Below are 13,492 nucleotides of genomic sequence, written 5' to 3' on the forward strand. Positions count from 1 at the left end.
AGTCAGGAAAAGAAAGGACAGAACTTAAAAGTTGGCTCATTTCTTATTTCAAGCTGATGCCTGATTGGGATGAACTAGCTCAAACAGGCCTGTGTAATTAAAATAGTTCATAGCAGAACTTCCAGTTCTATGTGTACAAACAGATAGGGAGCAAAAACAGAAGGATGGACTTAATGTGAAGAAATTACAGCCTTCTACTTCCCTGTGGGAGAATCGCTCCCCAGTCAGCTCTGCCACAGCATTGACTTGGAATAGGGAAGGTTCTAAAGGGCCAGCACTGAACTTGTACCAAAGCAGAGCTCTATCATGGGGATTTTGTTTGAACTCTTGCGTTACTCAGACAAAACCAATCAGGTGTATTTTTAGCTCACAAATGCTGTTGGAAAGATCTTTGTGAGAGATGCCAGCTTAGTGCTGTAGTCACAACACGATCACATTCCTGCAGCACGGAAAACTGGAAAACAAATGGAATGTTGTGTTATAGAAGAGTTACCTGTTTAAACACCTTTATGGCTGAGAAATTATCAGGTTTGTTGGAGGGCTCTCTCAATATCTTGAAGAACCTAATAATTCAATTCAATGTACAAGATCCCACTTCATCATTTTGATATAATGGTATATCCAGATTTACTACAACCCAGAAGACGGTGTAGTCCAAGCCTTTTATTTCATGAGCTGACATAACACACGAAGTCAAACCATGACACACACACACATACATATATATACACCAATATACATTTAAACAATGCAGAAGAGGTAGTACCATTAATTAGGAAATATATAACATGCAGCAAGAATACTAATACAATTCAGCTGTGTCCTTGTTGCACCTCTTCCAAACATCACAAGAGGCTATTTTTACCCAAATTTACAAGTGTGCTCTGTTCTCTTACATGCTTATACCTTGAGTTTTCTAGAGGTGATCCTTCAGGTGACTAGCTGAAGGGGACAGTATTTGGTTCATAAGTTAAATGCTGTGGCTGTAACAACTTGGATAATGAGCTTTGAATCAATTATTTCTTATAGGAGTGTCTGCACACTTCAGGATGTAAGGTTAGGCATGAACACCAAGTATTTAACCTGATCTCTTTTTGTTCTTTCTCTAAGACATGATCAGGTGACAGAGTTCTCCTTCTGGAGGGATGTCTGCCCTGCAAGAGGTAGAAAATAACATCTAAAACTGGATGGATTTTAGTATTGACCTTAGGAAAATCTCCATTGTAGCCTTGAAGTTGTATTAGACAGGAAGTAACAGTATTTAGGGTTTATCAGGGAGGGGGAAATGAACTTGATCTCTACACAAACATGATCCTGAAAGATGAAGATGGGAAGACTACAAGATAGTTCCTGAGTCTACATGAAGGAGCATCCTAGTATGCCCCAGCTACTCAGAGAACAAGCAGAAGAGCACAAACATAAAGCCAAAGCTCCAATATTTTCAGCCACTTACTCAGCAGCTCTATATACTCCAAACAGAAGCTCTGGGCAATGGTGTGTCTGACCACAAGAGCAGAGCTCATCCATAACTTCATCAACTAGACTGACTGTTCCTTAAGGTTTTTAAGCTGTACTTACAGTAACTGAGAGACTTTGTACTGTGAATACTGTTTTAGGAAAGAAATAAAAATACAGTTAAAAAGGAATATCAGCTGTTGAGACTTTAATGTAAATGCAGCTTCCATCTGCTTTTCCAGCTTCAACCAAGGCGTGTGTCTGTAGTCAGAAGATGCACACTAGGCAGATTCCAAGAGCCAAAGGAAGGCTACAGTAAAAGAGGAGGACGAGATGTTCCTTTTTTAGGACTGTTTTCCAGATTTCCTGTATTATTTAAGCTCTGCTGGGCTAGCAGGAAAAAAGAAAGTCTAAGCAAAGCAGCAATGCAATGAATGGAGAGAAGATACTGTAGTATCTTGTAGATCACATTTATCTGATATACTCCTCCTCAGAGATGCAGGTTGTATCTTCATCTGTGCTCTCCTCCAAATCTGGCAAGTTTCCCCAGAGCAATACATTGACACCTGGTGGGAAGGAGGTAAGGAGACAAAGGAGGGAAGAAGAAAGAAACACAACTATTTTTGGATTGTGACCTTATTTTTACATTGCACAACTGTGTTTTCAGAGAAAACAACGACTCCAGTCTTTGCAAACCCTGGTAAGTCATGTTCATCATAAATACACTGAGACTATTTCCTATTTTTCTTCCAAAGTGATTGTGAGGGGTGGTGTTTACAGCATAATTAGGAGAGTAAGTCCCTGCCCACAGATGTATTTATATAGCTCATTCATGTAGCTACTGATAATCCCCTCGTGGCTGATTTATTTTGATGCATTGATCTAAAACACAGGGTGACACTGAAAGGTTTAGACAAGAAGTTCCTCCCATCCGCAAGGAGGGGGGATGATTTGTCAGAACGTTATGCATTCCTCAGGACTCAAGGCAAATGATTCCTGACACTTGGCATCCAAACAACACCTACCTGTAGAAACTAACCAGCAAGAGCTGTAACTTCATATTGAGCTAATGAGGAGTTGGTTATATAGGGGCAAAGTGACAACATGACTCACCCAATGAGTGTCCCTTGGACAGCTGCTTGGTAGCCCAGGAGATACTGCTATAAATAGCACCTGGTGGCTGTGTATATAGTCCTTTATGATATTGCTTCAGAAAATCCTGACTTCTGCCCACAAAAGGGGAGAGTTAAATTGTCTGATGAAGAGAAATTTCCACTTACTTAGACATTTTCATTTACAAAGGAGCTACAAGGAGTTCATGAGATTAGCAGCCCTGTAACCCTTGCCATATACTACACTCCCTCCAGAAGCTTTAACTATATTGAGATGCCTCAATAGAAGGAGGTCTTAGAATTTTAGATTAAAGGAAGTGTTCCTTACCAGAAGGGTCTAGTCTGTTGATGCCAAAGACTGCTTGGCTATGAAACATCCAGAAGTGGCCATTATTGCAGGACAGCAGGCAAGGTTTGCAGGGAGAAATCACATGATAACCAACGATGTTACCACTAGGAAGACAAGGGAAATAATAAGCAACATGAATCTAAAAAGACAGATGTTGTTGGCTTTTGCAGCTAAAGCTAATGTTTAAATAGCCAAGGTATTGTAATGCTCCTGTTTTGGTAAAGTTAAGGGAACGTAGTTAAACAAGCATCTTAAATATAGAGGGAACATCTGTTGGGAGTTACAGAATAGCTAAGGTTTAGATCAGGCATAGAGAGCCACTTAATAACCTGAATTGTGTAATCAGATTAGTTTACATACCAACAAATGGTGGGGTATTTGTTTTTTTGAAGCCCAGTGACTCCATTGGAATCAGAAGTTAATCACACACAAAACATGCATCTGTATGCAATCACTGTGCATGGGAGAGTATCAGTAGTAGGAGCAATGAGACTCAGAATATCAAAGCCTTATCTCCTCTCCCAGGGTGAAGCCTTGAACAACCGTTTTTCTATTTCCTCAGCCACACTCTGGTGAGATATTTCTCTATCAAAAACATAATCCTGTGTTCCTATCACAACCCCCCATCGTTTAAATGTGAACCAGGCCCAGGTCTGGATTATGAAATGGAAAGGATCATCTCAATTAACTGTGAGCTCTTTGAGAGTTGTTTTCACCCTTAAATATCAGAAATTAATAAAGAGGATAAAAGAACTCCAAGAACTTTAGTGACAGCATGTTCCATCTGCTAGCAACAGCTAGATCTGCCAAGAGGATGTTCTATTAATTAGAATATGAGTAACTACTTCTTCCTGCGGCCTTATTCACACAACTCTCTCTGTGTTGAAGCAGACATTTAATCAGGCAGGTGGCACACAAGCTTTCCCATCTCCTCACAGTACTGACAAGGTTGTCACATCTCCACTTGGGACTTGCACAGAAATAGACTGGCAGCCAAGCCCAGAAGCAGTGGGCTGAGTTTCTATCAAGCAGCATTACATTTGAAGTAGCGAGTGCAATCTGTTCATTCAGCCCTCAGCTCTTGGTGCTGCAGTAGGCTGCAGTGGAGAGGTTGGACACATTGTGGTGTGCTTGAGGAGGCATTAGTGTCATCCAAGGGTGTTCTTACCACTTCAAACATGCGATGTTCTTCAGTTTGCATTTGCAGATATCAGTAAAATAGCAGCTTCCAATGAAATCAACAGTGCTAGATGGGAAGAAAGTCAAAATATAGAAGTTTGGATGTGGCTGTGATTCCTACTATGATGTTTTGATCATTCAGGTCTGAAATCACAAAATTATGTTACCATTAGCCTTGTATGTTTGGTTCATTTTAAACCCTCCCAAGATCACAGAACCCCATTTCCCTATCAGCTACCAGCCATACTCATATGGAAACTAAAAGACACACATGCGAAGTTACATGAATCAGAATCACAAAGTGGTTTGAGTTGGAAGGGACCTCAAAGCTCATCCAGTGACACGGGCAGGGACACCTTCCAGCTGCTCCAAGCTCCATCCATCCTGGCTTTGAACACTGCCAGGTATGGGGCAGCCACAGTATATCTTGAGTCCTCACAAATGAAACCAGAAAGTGCTGCCTCTCTTGGTGCTTGACTAACCCGTGCTCATCACCGCAGGCTGCAGGGCACTGTCAGTCCAAAATCTGATTAGAGACATTGCCCTAGTTCCTGGGGAGTCTCAGCTGAGACTATGGAATAATAGCTTAAAGGCGAGGACATCTAAAACCAGACCTTTGATTTCTTATCTCCTTTTTAACCCGTACTTTCTCATTAACATGCTCGTTTGCAACCTGATTTCCTTAGTATTCAAATAGTGTTCTGGGAAAGCGGCAGGCATGCGGCGGGGAGGAGGGAGTCACCCGGAGCCAGGGCACGATCAGGTTTGTTCTGTTCACAGGCATTCATTTCAATTCCTAATCCCTGCTCCAGGAAGGAGCTGCCGGAACTCCCGGTGGCTTCACAGATCAAAGGGGGGCTTTGACTCCTGGGTGAGGGACAGCTCCGCTCTCGCTGTCCCACCGGGAGCCGGGTGCAATGGGGGATCTGGGGGCCTTTCCCTGCCGGTACCTCCCCCGAGGCTGACCGGCTGCAGCGGCCGGGCCATCGGGACCCTGTGGGGGCTCTGAGCTTCCCGGCCGCCCCCCGGAGCCCGGCGCTTACCCCGAGGGAGGGATGTCGGTGGAGTAGAGGTCGGTGTCGGTGTCTGCCAGCAGCACGGCCTTCATCCCCCGCGTGCTCAGCACCTGCTGGCAGAACCGGCAGCACAGCACCGACACGCACCGGTCATCGAAGGTGCAGCTGCTGACGGACATGGCGGCGGCCACCGCCGGGCCTCGCCGCTACCGGTCACTGCCGTCCCGTTCCGGCCGGTCCGGCAGCCGTCAACGGCCACGCTCCCTCCTGTCAGTTTGAATTCCCAACCTCCACCTCCCATTGGATGCGCCAGGCACCGCCCTCTCTATCTGATTGGTGAAGATGAGACGCTGGGCCCGCCCTCTCCTTGCACGCTATTGGAGGAGGCGGGTAGCTCCACCCCCACCTCCTGGGTATTGGTGGAAGAGCACGCCCTGCCTTGCTCCCATTGGCCACACCGGCAGGCGATTTGCATTCCTCACCCCGCCCCTGCGCAGACCCGGGGCGGAGGTTAACTGCGCGGCCCGGAGGGGCGGTGCTACGAGTGCCAGGCGGCGGGAAAGGGGGCGGGACGAGCCGAGAGACAGAGCTATCTGATTGGTTATGGCTCTTTTCACTCTTATCCAACACTCTCCTCTGATTGGACTGATTGCTCGGAGGGGCGGGGCGACGGTGGGCTGCTGAGGGGGCCCCGGGTGCGGGCGCCAGCGGCCGGAGGACGCCCGGCTGCGGGAGGCGGCTCCGCAGCGCCCAGGTAACGGCCCCGCTCGGCCGCCGGGTCCCCTCCGCTCCCCGGGCAGCTCCTGCCCCCCTCAGCCGCGGCCCCCCCACGGGAGCCCCCTCCCGCTTCCTCTCCCCGCCGCCCTCATTGTTCTTCCCGGGCGGGATGCGGATCCGGCGGGTGCCGTGTTTATTTATTCCTTCCTCCATGCGCGCAGGTCCCGCGGGGCCGCGGCCGCTCCCTCCCGGCACCGAAAAAAGGGCGAAAAATAAGAAAATACGTTAAAAAAGCGTCAGAAAAGTTGCGTCCGGCCGAGGCCGCTGCCCGCCCGCCTCCCCCAGCGCACACGGACCCGCACTGGGGGCTGAGGAACCCCCGGACCCCAACCCCCCGCAGGAGCCGCGGATGGAGCCGGGGGGGGGCCCGGGTCGGTGTCACTGGATGCGGGCTCCAGCGGGGGATGCTGCGGCTCCGCTGCCGGTCCTGCCCCCGGGACCTCCTTCCCTCTCCTTCCCTCCCCGTTCCCCGGGAGCCGCGTTGCGAACGAGCCCCTGCTCCCCCCGCCGGAGGAGCTGGCGGCTGCCGAGGCGTTTCCCTGCCGTTACCTGGCCGGTGTGCGGGTCCGAGCCCTGCGGAGAGCACGGCTGGCGATGGCAGGGCAGCATTGGTTTCAATGGCACGTTTGGGCTGTGCAGCTTGGGGCTGCTGCCTGCAAGCTGTGATTTTGTGTATCTGTATAATATGTGTATGGTTTTGTTTGTGTTGGCAGGCACACCAAAGAAAACGGCTTCTCGTCCTCCGTTTGGGTCTGATTTACATCATCCCTGAGTCCATCTAAGAAAAAAAAGGAAAAGGCAAAACCAAACCCACAGAGAACATGTTGTGCGGAAGGACTTCCACTCCCTGGCTGTGCTGTTAACGCTAGCAATCAGGAATAGCCTTTGGGGGCTGCAGGATCTCGCTAGTCTGATGCTGCTGCTAAAGGGTTTGGTGCAGGGAGACAAAACTGCCGCCTCTCCCATGCACTGATCTCTTCACATCTGCATTTTGCTGCTGCTGTGCTCGTCTCACACCCTCTCTCCATGGACTGATTTATTTGCTTTGCCCTTTTTGTTGGGGGGGGGGAAAGGCGAGCAGCAAACCCCGGCACCGCATTGAGAAGAGGGCAATTGCATTTGTGTCTCGTGGTTTGAGGTTCGTCTCTTTTGGGGAACAGAAAACATGACGTCGCCAGCAAAATTCAAAAAGGATAAGGAGATCATAGCTGAATATGACACTCAAGTTAAAGGTAGGAATGGTTTTGTATTCATCTCTTCCGCTATTGCAGTCCTGACTCCGATTGTAGGAGTTTGCAGGAGATGTTTGGGTGGGGAAGGGAGAAATCATTTGCAGATTGCCTGGAATTTGCAGGGCTTTTTCCTAACACAATGCTGGATCGGGTTTGCAATGCTTTTGCTCGTCCCCATGGGGTAGGTTCCTACTATGGAATTGCTGTTTAAAGGTATCAGGGGAAGGGCTTTATTTTACAGCGTAGAGCAGATTTCTGAGTTCTGAGAGCCATATTTTTCTGTCTGCTGTTCCGAAATACGGCTTTGCATTTGAAATATGAGAGCTGCTTAATTGCTTTTTAATCCTCCTCCTATCATGGGAATCTGTTAAGAAATCTGTGTAATGTCAGAGGAGCATATTTCCTCTGGTAGCCACAGGGACTGTGCTGAGGGTCCCTGTGAAGCTGCTTGTGCTAGAAAGTTCCATTATTCAGGATTTTGCTCTTGGTGACTCCCTAATACCACTGCCTGGTTTTTCTTGCTGTGCTTGTGAGTGTGACACCTTAAGGTTGCAGCGTGTGTGCGTGTGTATTCACACATATAGAATGCATATGTATATAAATGAATGCAACTAATGCATTAGTGTTATTCTCATCATCATAAGGAAAGCAATAAAGAGTCAGAGGCGTATTTGCAGTGATGGTGGAAGTCTTCTGCAGGATCCACTTGGCTGGGTTTCAGGCTAGCATGTGCCCTTGGTAAAAGAAAGGATGGTGAAATGTCTGCTTAGCTGCTGCTTTCTGCAAAGTTCTCAAGATAATGTGGATTGAACAAATGATTGTGGCTTGAGCTGTGGCTGGTGGGAAGTTCTGAGATGTAGTGATTTATCTCATTGCTCCAAACTTGCTCAGTATGCTTGTAGCATGTAGGAAAGATGGCCCTTGGGCAGGGCTGGTGGACTTAACTCAATGTGAGTTAGAGAAATGCCATTTGCATGGGAGCAGGAAACCTTGATTAAACCTGGCAATTAAAGTATTGCATTGCAGGGAGGTATTTAGTTATTTCTCACTGGGTGGAAATCAGTCAACCACGATGTCCTGCACGATACGTGTCCTACGCTGACCCTAGTGCTCTGTTACCTACAAGCGGCTGTGCTACTGCTGGTCATAAGGTTTACCTGAGCAAATCTGCCACTGGGTAGGAGTTTCGTTTGGTTATTTGTCTCAATTTCAGGGTTCTTAAAGTTGGAAATGGAGAAGAACGTGTTTCTTTTTCCCTAGTTTGGTTTCTGTTCCTGTTTATTGGCTGTCTTTGGAAATGGGGATTGAAGTCAGTGTGAAATTAGAGGCTTCTATGTCTTTTCATTATTTACCCCATCGGAAGGTGTGTGGTAGATACAAACCTGTAGTCCCAATATTTGTGCATTGGGTGCAATAATAATAAGACACAAGGGTTCAGATTTAGCAAAGTTCATCTTCTCACCTCTCTTCTATTAGAAATCTTTCCCTTTTCAAAAAGAGACCAACAGTGAAGAGCCTTCACTGCCCATCACTGCCAAAACGATGCAGTGACCTGTCCATCAGTCCGCAAATGTGGTCCCAAAAGCAAATGATTGTAGTGGCATTTAGACTTCTTTGCTTTTTTACCTTCTGATCTGTTCCTATGGCAGATGTGTGGGGTTAAGAAGAGTGGGGCTATGTAACTGGCTCACGTGGAGCTGGGAGAAGGGGGCTTCTTTCTGAATTAGTGTGAGTGCACCTAAGGGTTTGTCTGGGATATTCCTCCCTTGTGCAGTGCAGCTTTCCCTGCTCAGGACACTCCAGAAGTGGCTGATGGGAGGTGCTCATCCATCTCTGCTTCCCTGGAGAGGGAGGTAGAGATGGGCCTTAACAGCTCAAGAATCCAGCATCAGAATGATCCTCTCCCCATCGCCCCGTGTGCTTTAAAGTTCAGGGGGAGCTTCCCTTCCCCATGTGGCTTCAACCCTTCACCAGCTGATGTGATACATCATGTCTCTGCTTTTAGGTATGGGGTTTGAGGGGAGATTTTGCAGTTAAGCACTCATCTTAAAATATCATGAAACTTGCTTTGCATCTCATAGGTACCATACTGTGAGCTGGGTAGTGACCTCACTCTCATGAGCAATGGGTCCTCCTGCCTCTCTAATTCCAGAGATGTGCTGCTTTCCCTGCCACAGTGGAAAGATGAGATGGCACTAAAGGCACACTTCAATCCAAAACCATGATGCTGTCTTTTCACTGAACACACTGGGGTCCTCAACATAAAAGTGCTGGTGTCCTGATGGAATTCTGACTTGATCTGTGGGAAATGGTGTTCACTCTGACCACGGGTTGTTTGCTGTCTTTTCTCTTGTGTTGTGAAATGATGCCATGTGGGAGTGAGATGAACTGGGTGTTGGTGTGCTTTGTAAATTGTACAGTATCATCTGTTCCTCAGGTGAGAAAACTCAGGTAGTTTTTACACTGGTGTTTAGGAGCTTACTGTGTTTTCTGGCTGTGCATTAGAAACTGTGTTTAGAGGCTTCATTTAAAACCATTAATCCGCCAACACGTACTTAAGCACTGTAAATTATTACTAATGGAATGATTGAGCTTTGCTTAAAAGTTTAATAGCCTTAAGTTGTTAATCAAAACCTATTTAACAGATAGCTTGGTTATGGCTGTTAGATTGTTGGTGTGGTTTGATCTTCTGTTGATTGACTCAGTGATTTTTGTTGGAGGAGGTGTGTGGGGGGTGACAAGGTGTTGGTGAGTGAAACTCTTCAGTATGGCCATGAGCTGTAGGTATTTGTTGTCTGCTTCCAACAGCCAGTTCTATGCCTCTCCTGGGCTGGAGTTAGGGCGTCCCATGGATCATGTGTGCAGCTAATGGCAGAGGGGATCAAGAGTTTCTGAAGATGAAGACTGTTTCCCTCTTACACATCACACTGAGTGTGCAGTGGTCAGGGGGCATGGAGGGAGTGAAGTGTTTCTTCCTAATGCCTTGTGCAGGGTGGTTGAGGATAAGCTGATCCGTGTGTCCCTCTTTGGAGGCTGCTGGAACCAGGCTGGATAGAGCCTGAGTTACTTGGTCTCATCTTGGAGCTGACCACTGGAGGTTAGCCTGGATGACCTCCTGGGCTCCCTCCCAACCTGAATCCATGACCCCATGGATTCTAGTATCTGGAGGTTCAATTAAGGCTTTACTTTTGCAGAAGTGAATTAACCCACAGGCAGGATGGGTTCCCTCAGGAACTGCTCTGACCTGGAGTCTTTTGCCTTTAGATGATGCAGGCAAGGTCCATGTTGTCTCTGGTTGCTTGGTTGTGTTGCCTGCACTTAAATGCTCCGTGCTGTTGGCAAGGAGAAGAGAGGCTGCCGGTACCAGTGGGCTCTTCTTGCAAGACATGAGAGTGCTCCTGTCTTTGAGGAAGCTCTGCAATGGCTGCGTGTCTGCGGGAGGAATCCTGACAAGCTGACCTGGGGGCAGCAGGGGAGGAAAGTGCTGCTTTGATAGGTTTCTGTACCATGTGCTCGCAAAGAGGATGAGTTCTGTGAGGCTGGAAAGTGAGACTCTGTGGTCTCCATATGGAGCCTTTGATATCTCCAGCTCATCCCCTTGTCTGGATTGTCTCTCCCAATTCCTTTGTGTAAGTTGCGGTAAAGCAGAGATAATGAATTGATGCTGTGCAGTGTGTTCCATGTGAGATGTGGATGCTGCCTCTATCTGTCCCAACCAAGGCCTGTCACCCTGAGTCTTGGTTTAATGTGTTAAATTGGAGTGTACATTTGCTGAGGAAAGAAAAGCCAGTGATTTATCTCGTAATTCTTCTCTTCTTTCTCCTCATGTCCCGGGAGAGCCTTATATTTAATTAGTTTGTATAAAGCTTCAGCAAACAGCTTCATGGTTTGGGCTACAGAGGTGGAATCCTGAATTCTGTCACACACTGAGGGTTCATAAACCACTTCTGTCCTTGAGTCGTCTCTAGCAGAGGTTAAAATGCAGCTCTTGCAGCTCTTGCAGCACAGCCCAAAAAGCACCAGGAATATGGAGAGCGATGAGGTGATTTATAGCAGGAGTGAGCACAGCACAGAGGTGCCTGTGTGGGTATTTACCCGAGTGTGTCTTCAGCTAAGAGCAGCTTTGGGCAAAGCCTCCCATCACATTCAGGCTACTGGAATGTCTGAAACTTCCTTTTCATCTCCCCCAAATCAGTGATAAATTTCAGATAAGTCCCTGTTTTTGGTCTCTGGGTTGAACAACTGATGATGTGTTCGATCGGATCGGGATCTTCTGCCTTTAATGCTGCATAAAGCAGCAGCTGTAATGTGGGGGCTAGAAAGGAGACGTGATGCTTTTGGTGGTGATTTGAAACAAAACTGGCATTTCTCTCAACTGTTGGAAGTTTCCCTGTTAACGCTGCACATGCAGCACTCGTCTAGAGAAGGTATTTGTAGAACTGCCCTTAGATCACTGATTTGAGATCCCTGTAATGCGTTTCGGTGCTAAGCCCTGGGGATTTTCAGTGCTGTTGACCTTAGATATATATGTGATGATTTCTCTTTTGTGTTTGTCTTCTGTCCAGGTCACCGAGCTGGTCACTGCACAGCCCAGCACCACGTGTGTGCTTTCCAGTCACAGCTCCTGGCCACTTCTTTGGCATTTAATGCACTGTGTCAATGGCCTTTTCAGCCATGCACCCTGGGGTGCTTGAGTTGGAATAGATTTGAGGGTTGAGATGTTGAGTTTGGATGTATTGGATTACCATTGACATTTAAAATGTAAAACTACCTTTTAAGGGGTTTTTACAGTTAATCATTACTCCGTGTGTGTAAGTGATTCCATTTGTTTGCAACAATGACTTCCTCCAAACTCCTGCTATGGAGTTGCTGGAGAATCATCTGGTTTGCTGCAGTTCTTGATAGTGCTAATCCCTGGAGCTTTGGAGCTGGATCAGGCCAATGAAGCAGCCTCCTGCTAGAAAGGGGGAAGGGGCTGTTGGGAGAGTGGTTTGATGTTACAGCAATAGTTTGTATTGCTTTGTCCTATGTATGGTTCCTACTAATGGCTTATTGCTGAGCCTAGGAAGAGGTGAGAGGATGCAGAGCCTCCCTTCATTCCTCTTCATCTCCAAAATCCCTCCCTCTGCCTCAGCTTCATCACATGCAGCAAGGCTGGAGAGCAAGCTGAGCAGAGGAGTCAGTGCACTGAGGTGCTGCAGTTCCGTCCAAAGCAGAGGGAATTCCAGTGTAACTCCAGTAGGTTTTCTATGAGCACTTCACTGGAGAGAGTGAGTTTCCAAAACTGCCAACTAAAGGAGCTCCCGGACATTTTTCCTTAGCTTTAAATGCTTTCCTTTCATGGGAAGGGTACACATCAATATCTTTTCCTTTTGCTGTTGAAGGCTTGACTCCTCTTTTTGCTTTTAATACTTACTAATTTTTTGCCCATTTTGGGAATGTACTTGGAAGAATTTCTTTGCCTGGTCAACGTTTTCAGCTGTCTTTATGAAGAGTGAAAAATCCCAACCTTTGTTGAGATGGAAAGTATGTTTGAACACATGTTCTTTTCGCTATGCCACGCACAGTTGATATTCATTACTTGGGACTTTATTTAGTTCCCTTTTGTATGACTTTTGCAGATTTCATGCTTTCTCTCAGAGAATTCTACAGCATCGTGGGAGTCCTGCTCTCTGAATGTGGTCACTGTTTTGTAGGCGATTGGAGCAAATGCAGAGTTATGGTTTGATTTGCTGAGGGATACAAAGTATGGGAGAATCTGGGGAAAGGGTCTGGACTTTGCAGTAATTCCGTCATTTGAGACCATTCTTCATTTTTGACCTTCTCTTTCACCTTTCCTTCTAAAATAACCATCTCACCAGAGACAAACCAGAGCATTGTTTTGGGCAGATCTCGAGGTAATGGTCAGGGAAACTCTTGATATGAGTTCTTGAAGTCAGAAAACACCTGTGGCTATGGAGTAACTGTGTCAAGCTGGTGGTATTTCTAAGCAGATGCTGCAAATGGATTGGAACCATTTAAAAGGTTATTTTTCTTTCTGTGGGAGTAACTACCTACTGTTGGTAAACTCTGAAGCTTCTGAGCCAGCCACTCTGCTTGGAGCTGCCATAGTGAGAGTTAATCGTTGCTTGGAACAAATAGAAGGGGGCTGGGAATGAGAAAAGAGAAGAAATCACTTCCTCTGCAATTCTGAATGTAAAAGGCTCATGTGTTACAAGAGCTGGGAGTGCTGCTCACACTCTGAAGCAGCGTGGGCATGATGTTAGGATGGCACTACAGAGCCTTTGGGGATGGGCAGGGATGAGGAGGAATTCTCAAAGCATTCATAGGGTTCCTCTTTAATGAGCACTGTTTCTCCAACACTTTCTCTCA

The 13,492-nt window shown here is 46.9% G+C and overlaps 2 protein-coding genes across 5 annotated transcripts in view; one reads left to right on the forward strand and one right to left on the reverse strand.

The window, feature by feature from the left end:
• Positions 1–648: 648 nt before the first annotated feature.
• FAM72A (family with sequence similarity 72 member A) lies at positions 649–5,441 on the reverse strand. Its single transcript, XM_005143200.4, has 4 exons — positions 5,139–5,441; positions 4,085–4,162; positions 2,896–3,020; positions 649–2,021 (listed from the first exon to the last, which is right to left on the reverse strand). The coding sequence occupies exons 1-4, from the start codon at positions 5,288–5,290 to the stop codon at positions 1,927–1,929; spliced, it is 450 nt and encodes a 149-aa protein (XP_005143257.1). The 5' UTR covers positions 5,291–5,441; the 3' UTR covers positions 649–1,926.
• Positions 5,442–5,802: 361 nt separating this feature from the next.
• Positions 5,803–13,492, forward strand: part of SRGAP2 (SLIT-ROBO Rho GTPase activating protein 2) — a 91,027-nt gene continuing 83,337 nt past the window's right edge. For 3 of the 4 annotated variants that reach the window (XM_034069944.1, XM_034069945.1, XM_034069947.1), the window contains exons 1-2: positions 5,803–5,865; positions 6,602–7,120. In XM_034069944.1, coding sequence (XP_033925835.1) covers positions 7,054–7,120 — 67 coding nt within the window. In that variant the 5' untranslated portion in view covers positions 5,803–5,865; positions 6,602–7,053. Of the gene's footprint in view, positions 5,866–6,601; positions 7,121–13,492 lie in introns of those variants that run through there. The other variant, XM_031043872.2, reaches the window with a different exon arrangement.

The sequence above is a fragment of the Melopsittacus undulatus genome, chromosome 16, assembly GCF_012275295.1.
Source record: "Melopsittacus undulatus isolate bMelUnd1 chromosome 16, bMelUnd1.mat.Z, whole genome shotgun sequence".
NCBI lineage: Eukaryota > Metazoa > Chordata > Aves > Psittaciformes > Psittaculidae > Melopsittacus > Melopsittacus undulatus.

Excerpts from the sequence above, each read along its gene's own strand:
- FAM72A (XM_005143200.4), bottom strand. The coding sequence starts at position 5,290 with ATGTCCGTCAGCAGCTGCACCTTCGATGACCGGTGCGTGTCGGTGCTG. Across the intron at positions 3,021-4,084 it reads AACATCGCATGTTTGAAGTG|TGGTAACATCGTTGGTTATC; the intron begins GTAAGAACACCC and ends TTGTCTTCCTAG. Across the intron at positions 2,022-2,895 it reads CAACAGACTAGACCCTTCTG|GTGTCAATGTATTGCTCTGG; the intron begins GTAAGGAACACT and ends CCTTCCCACCAG.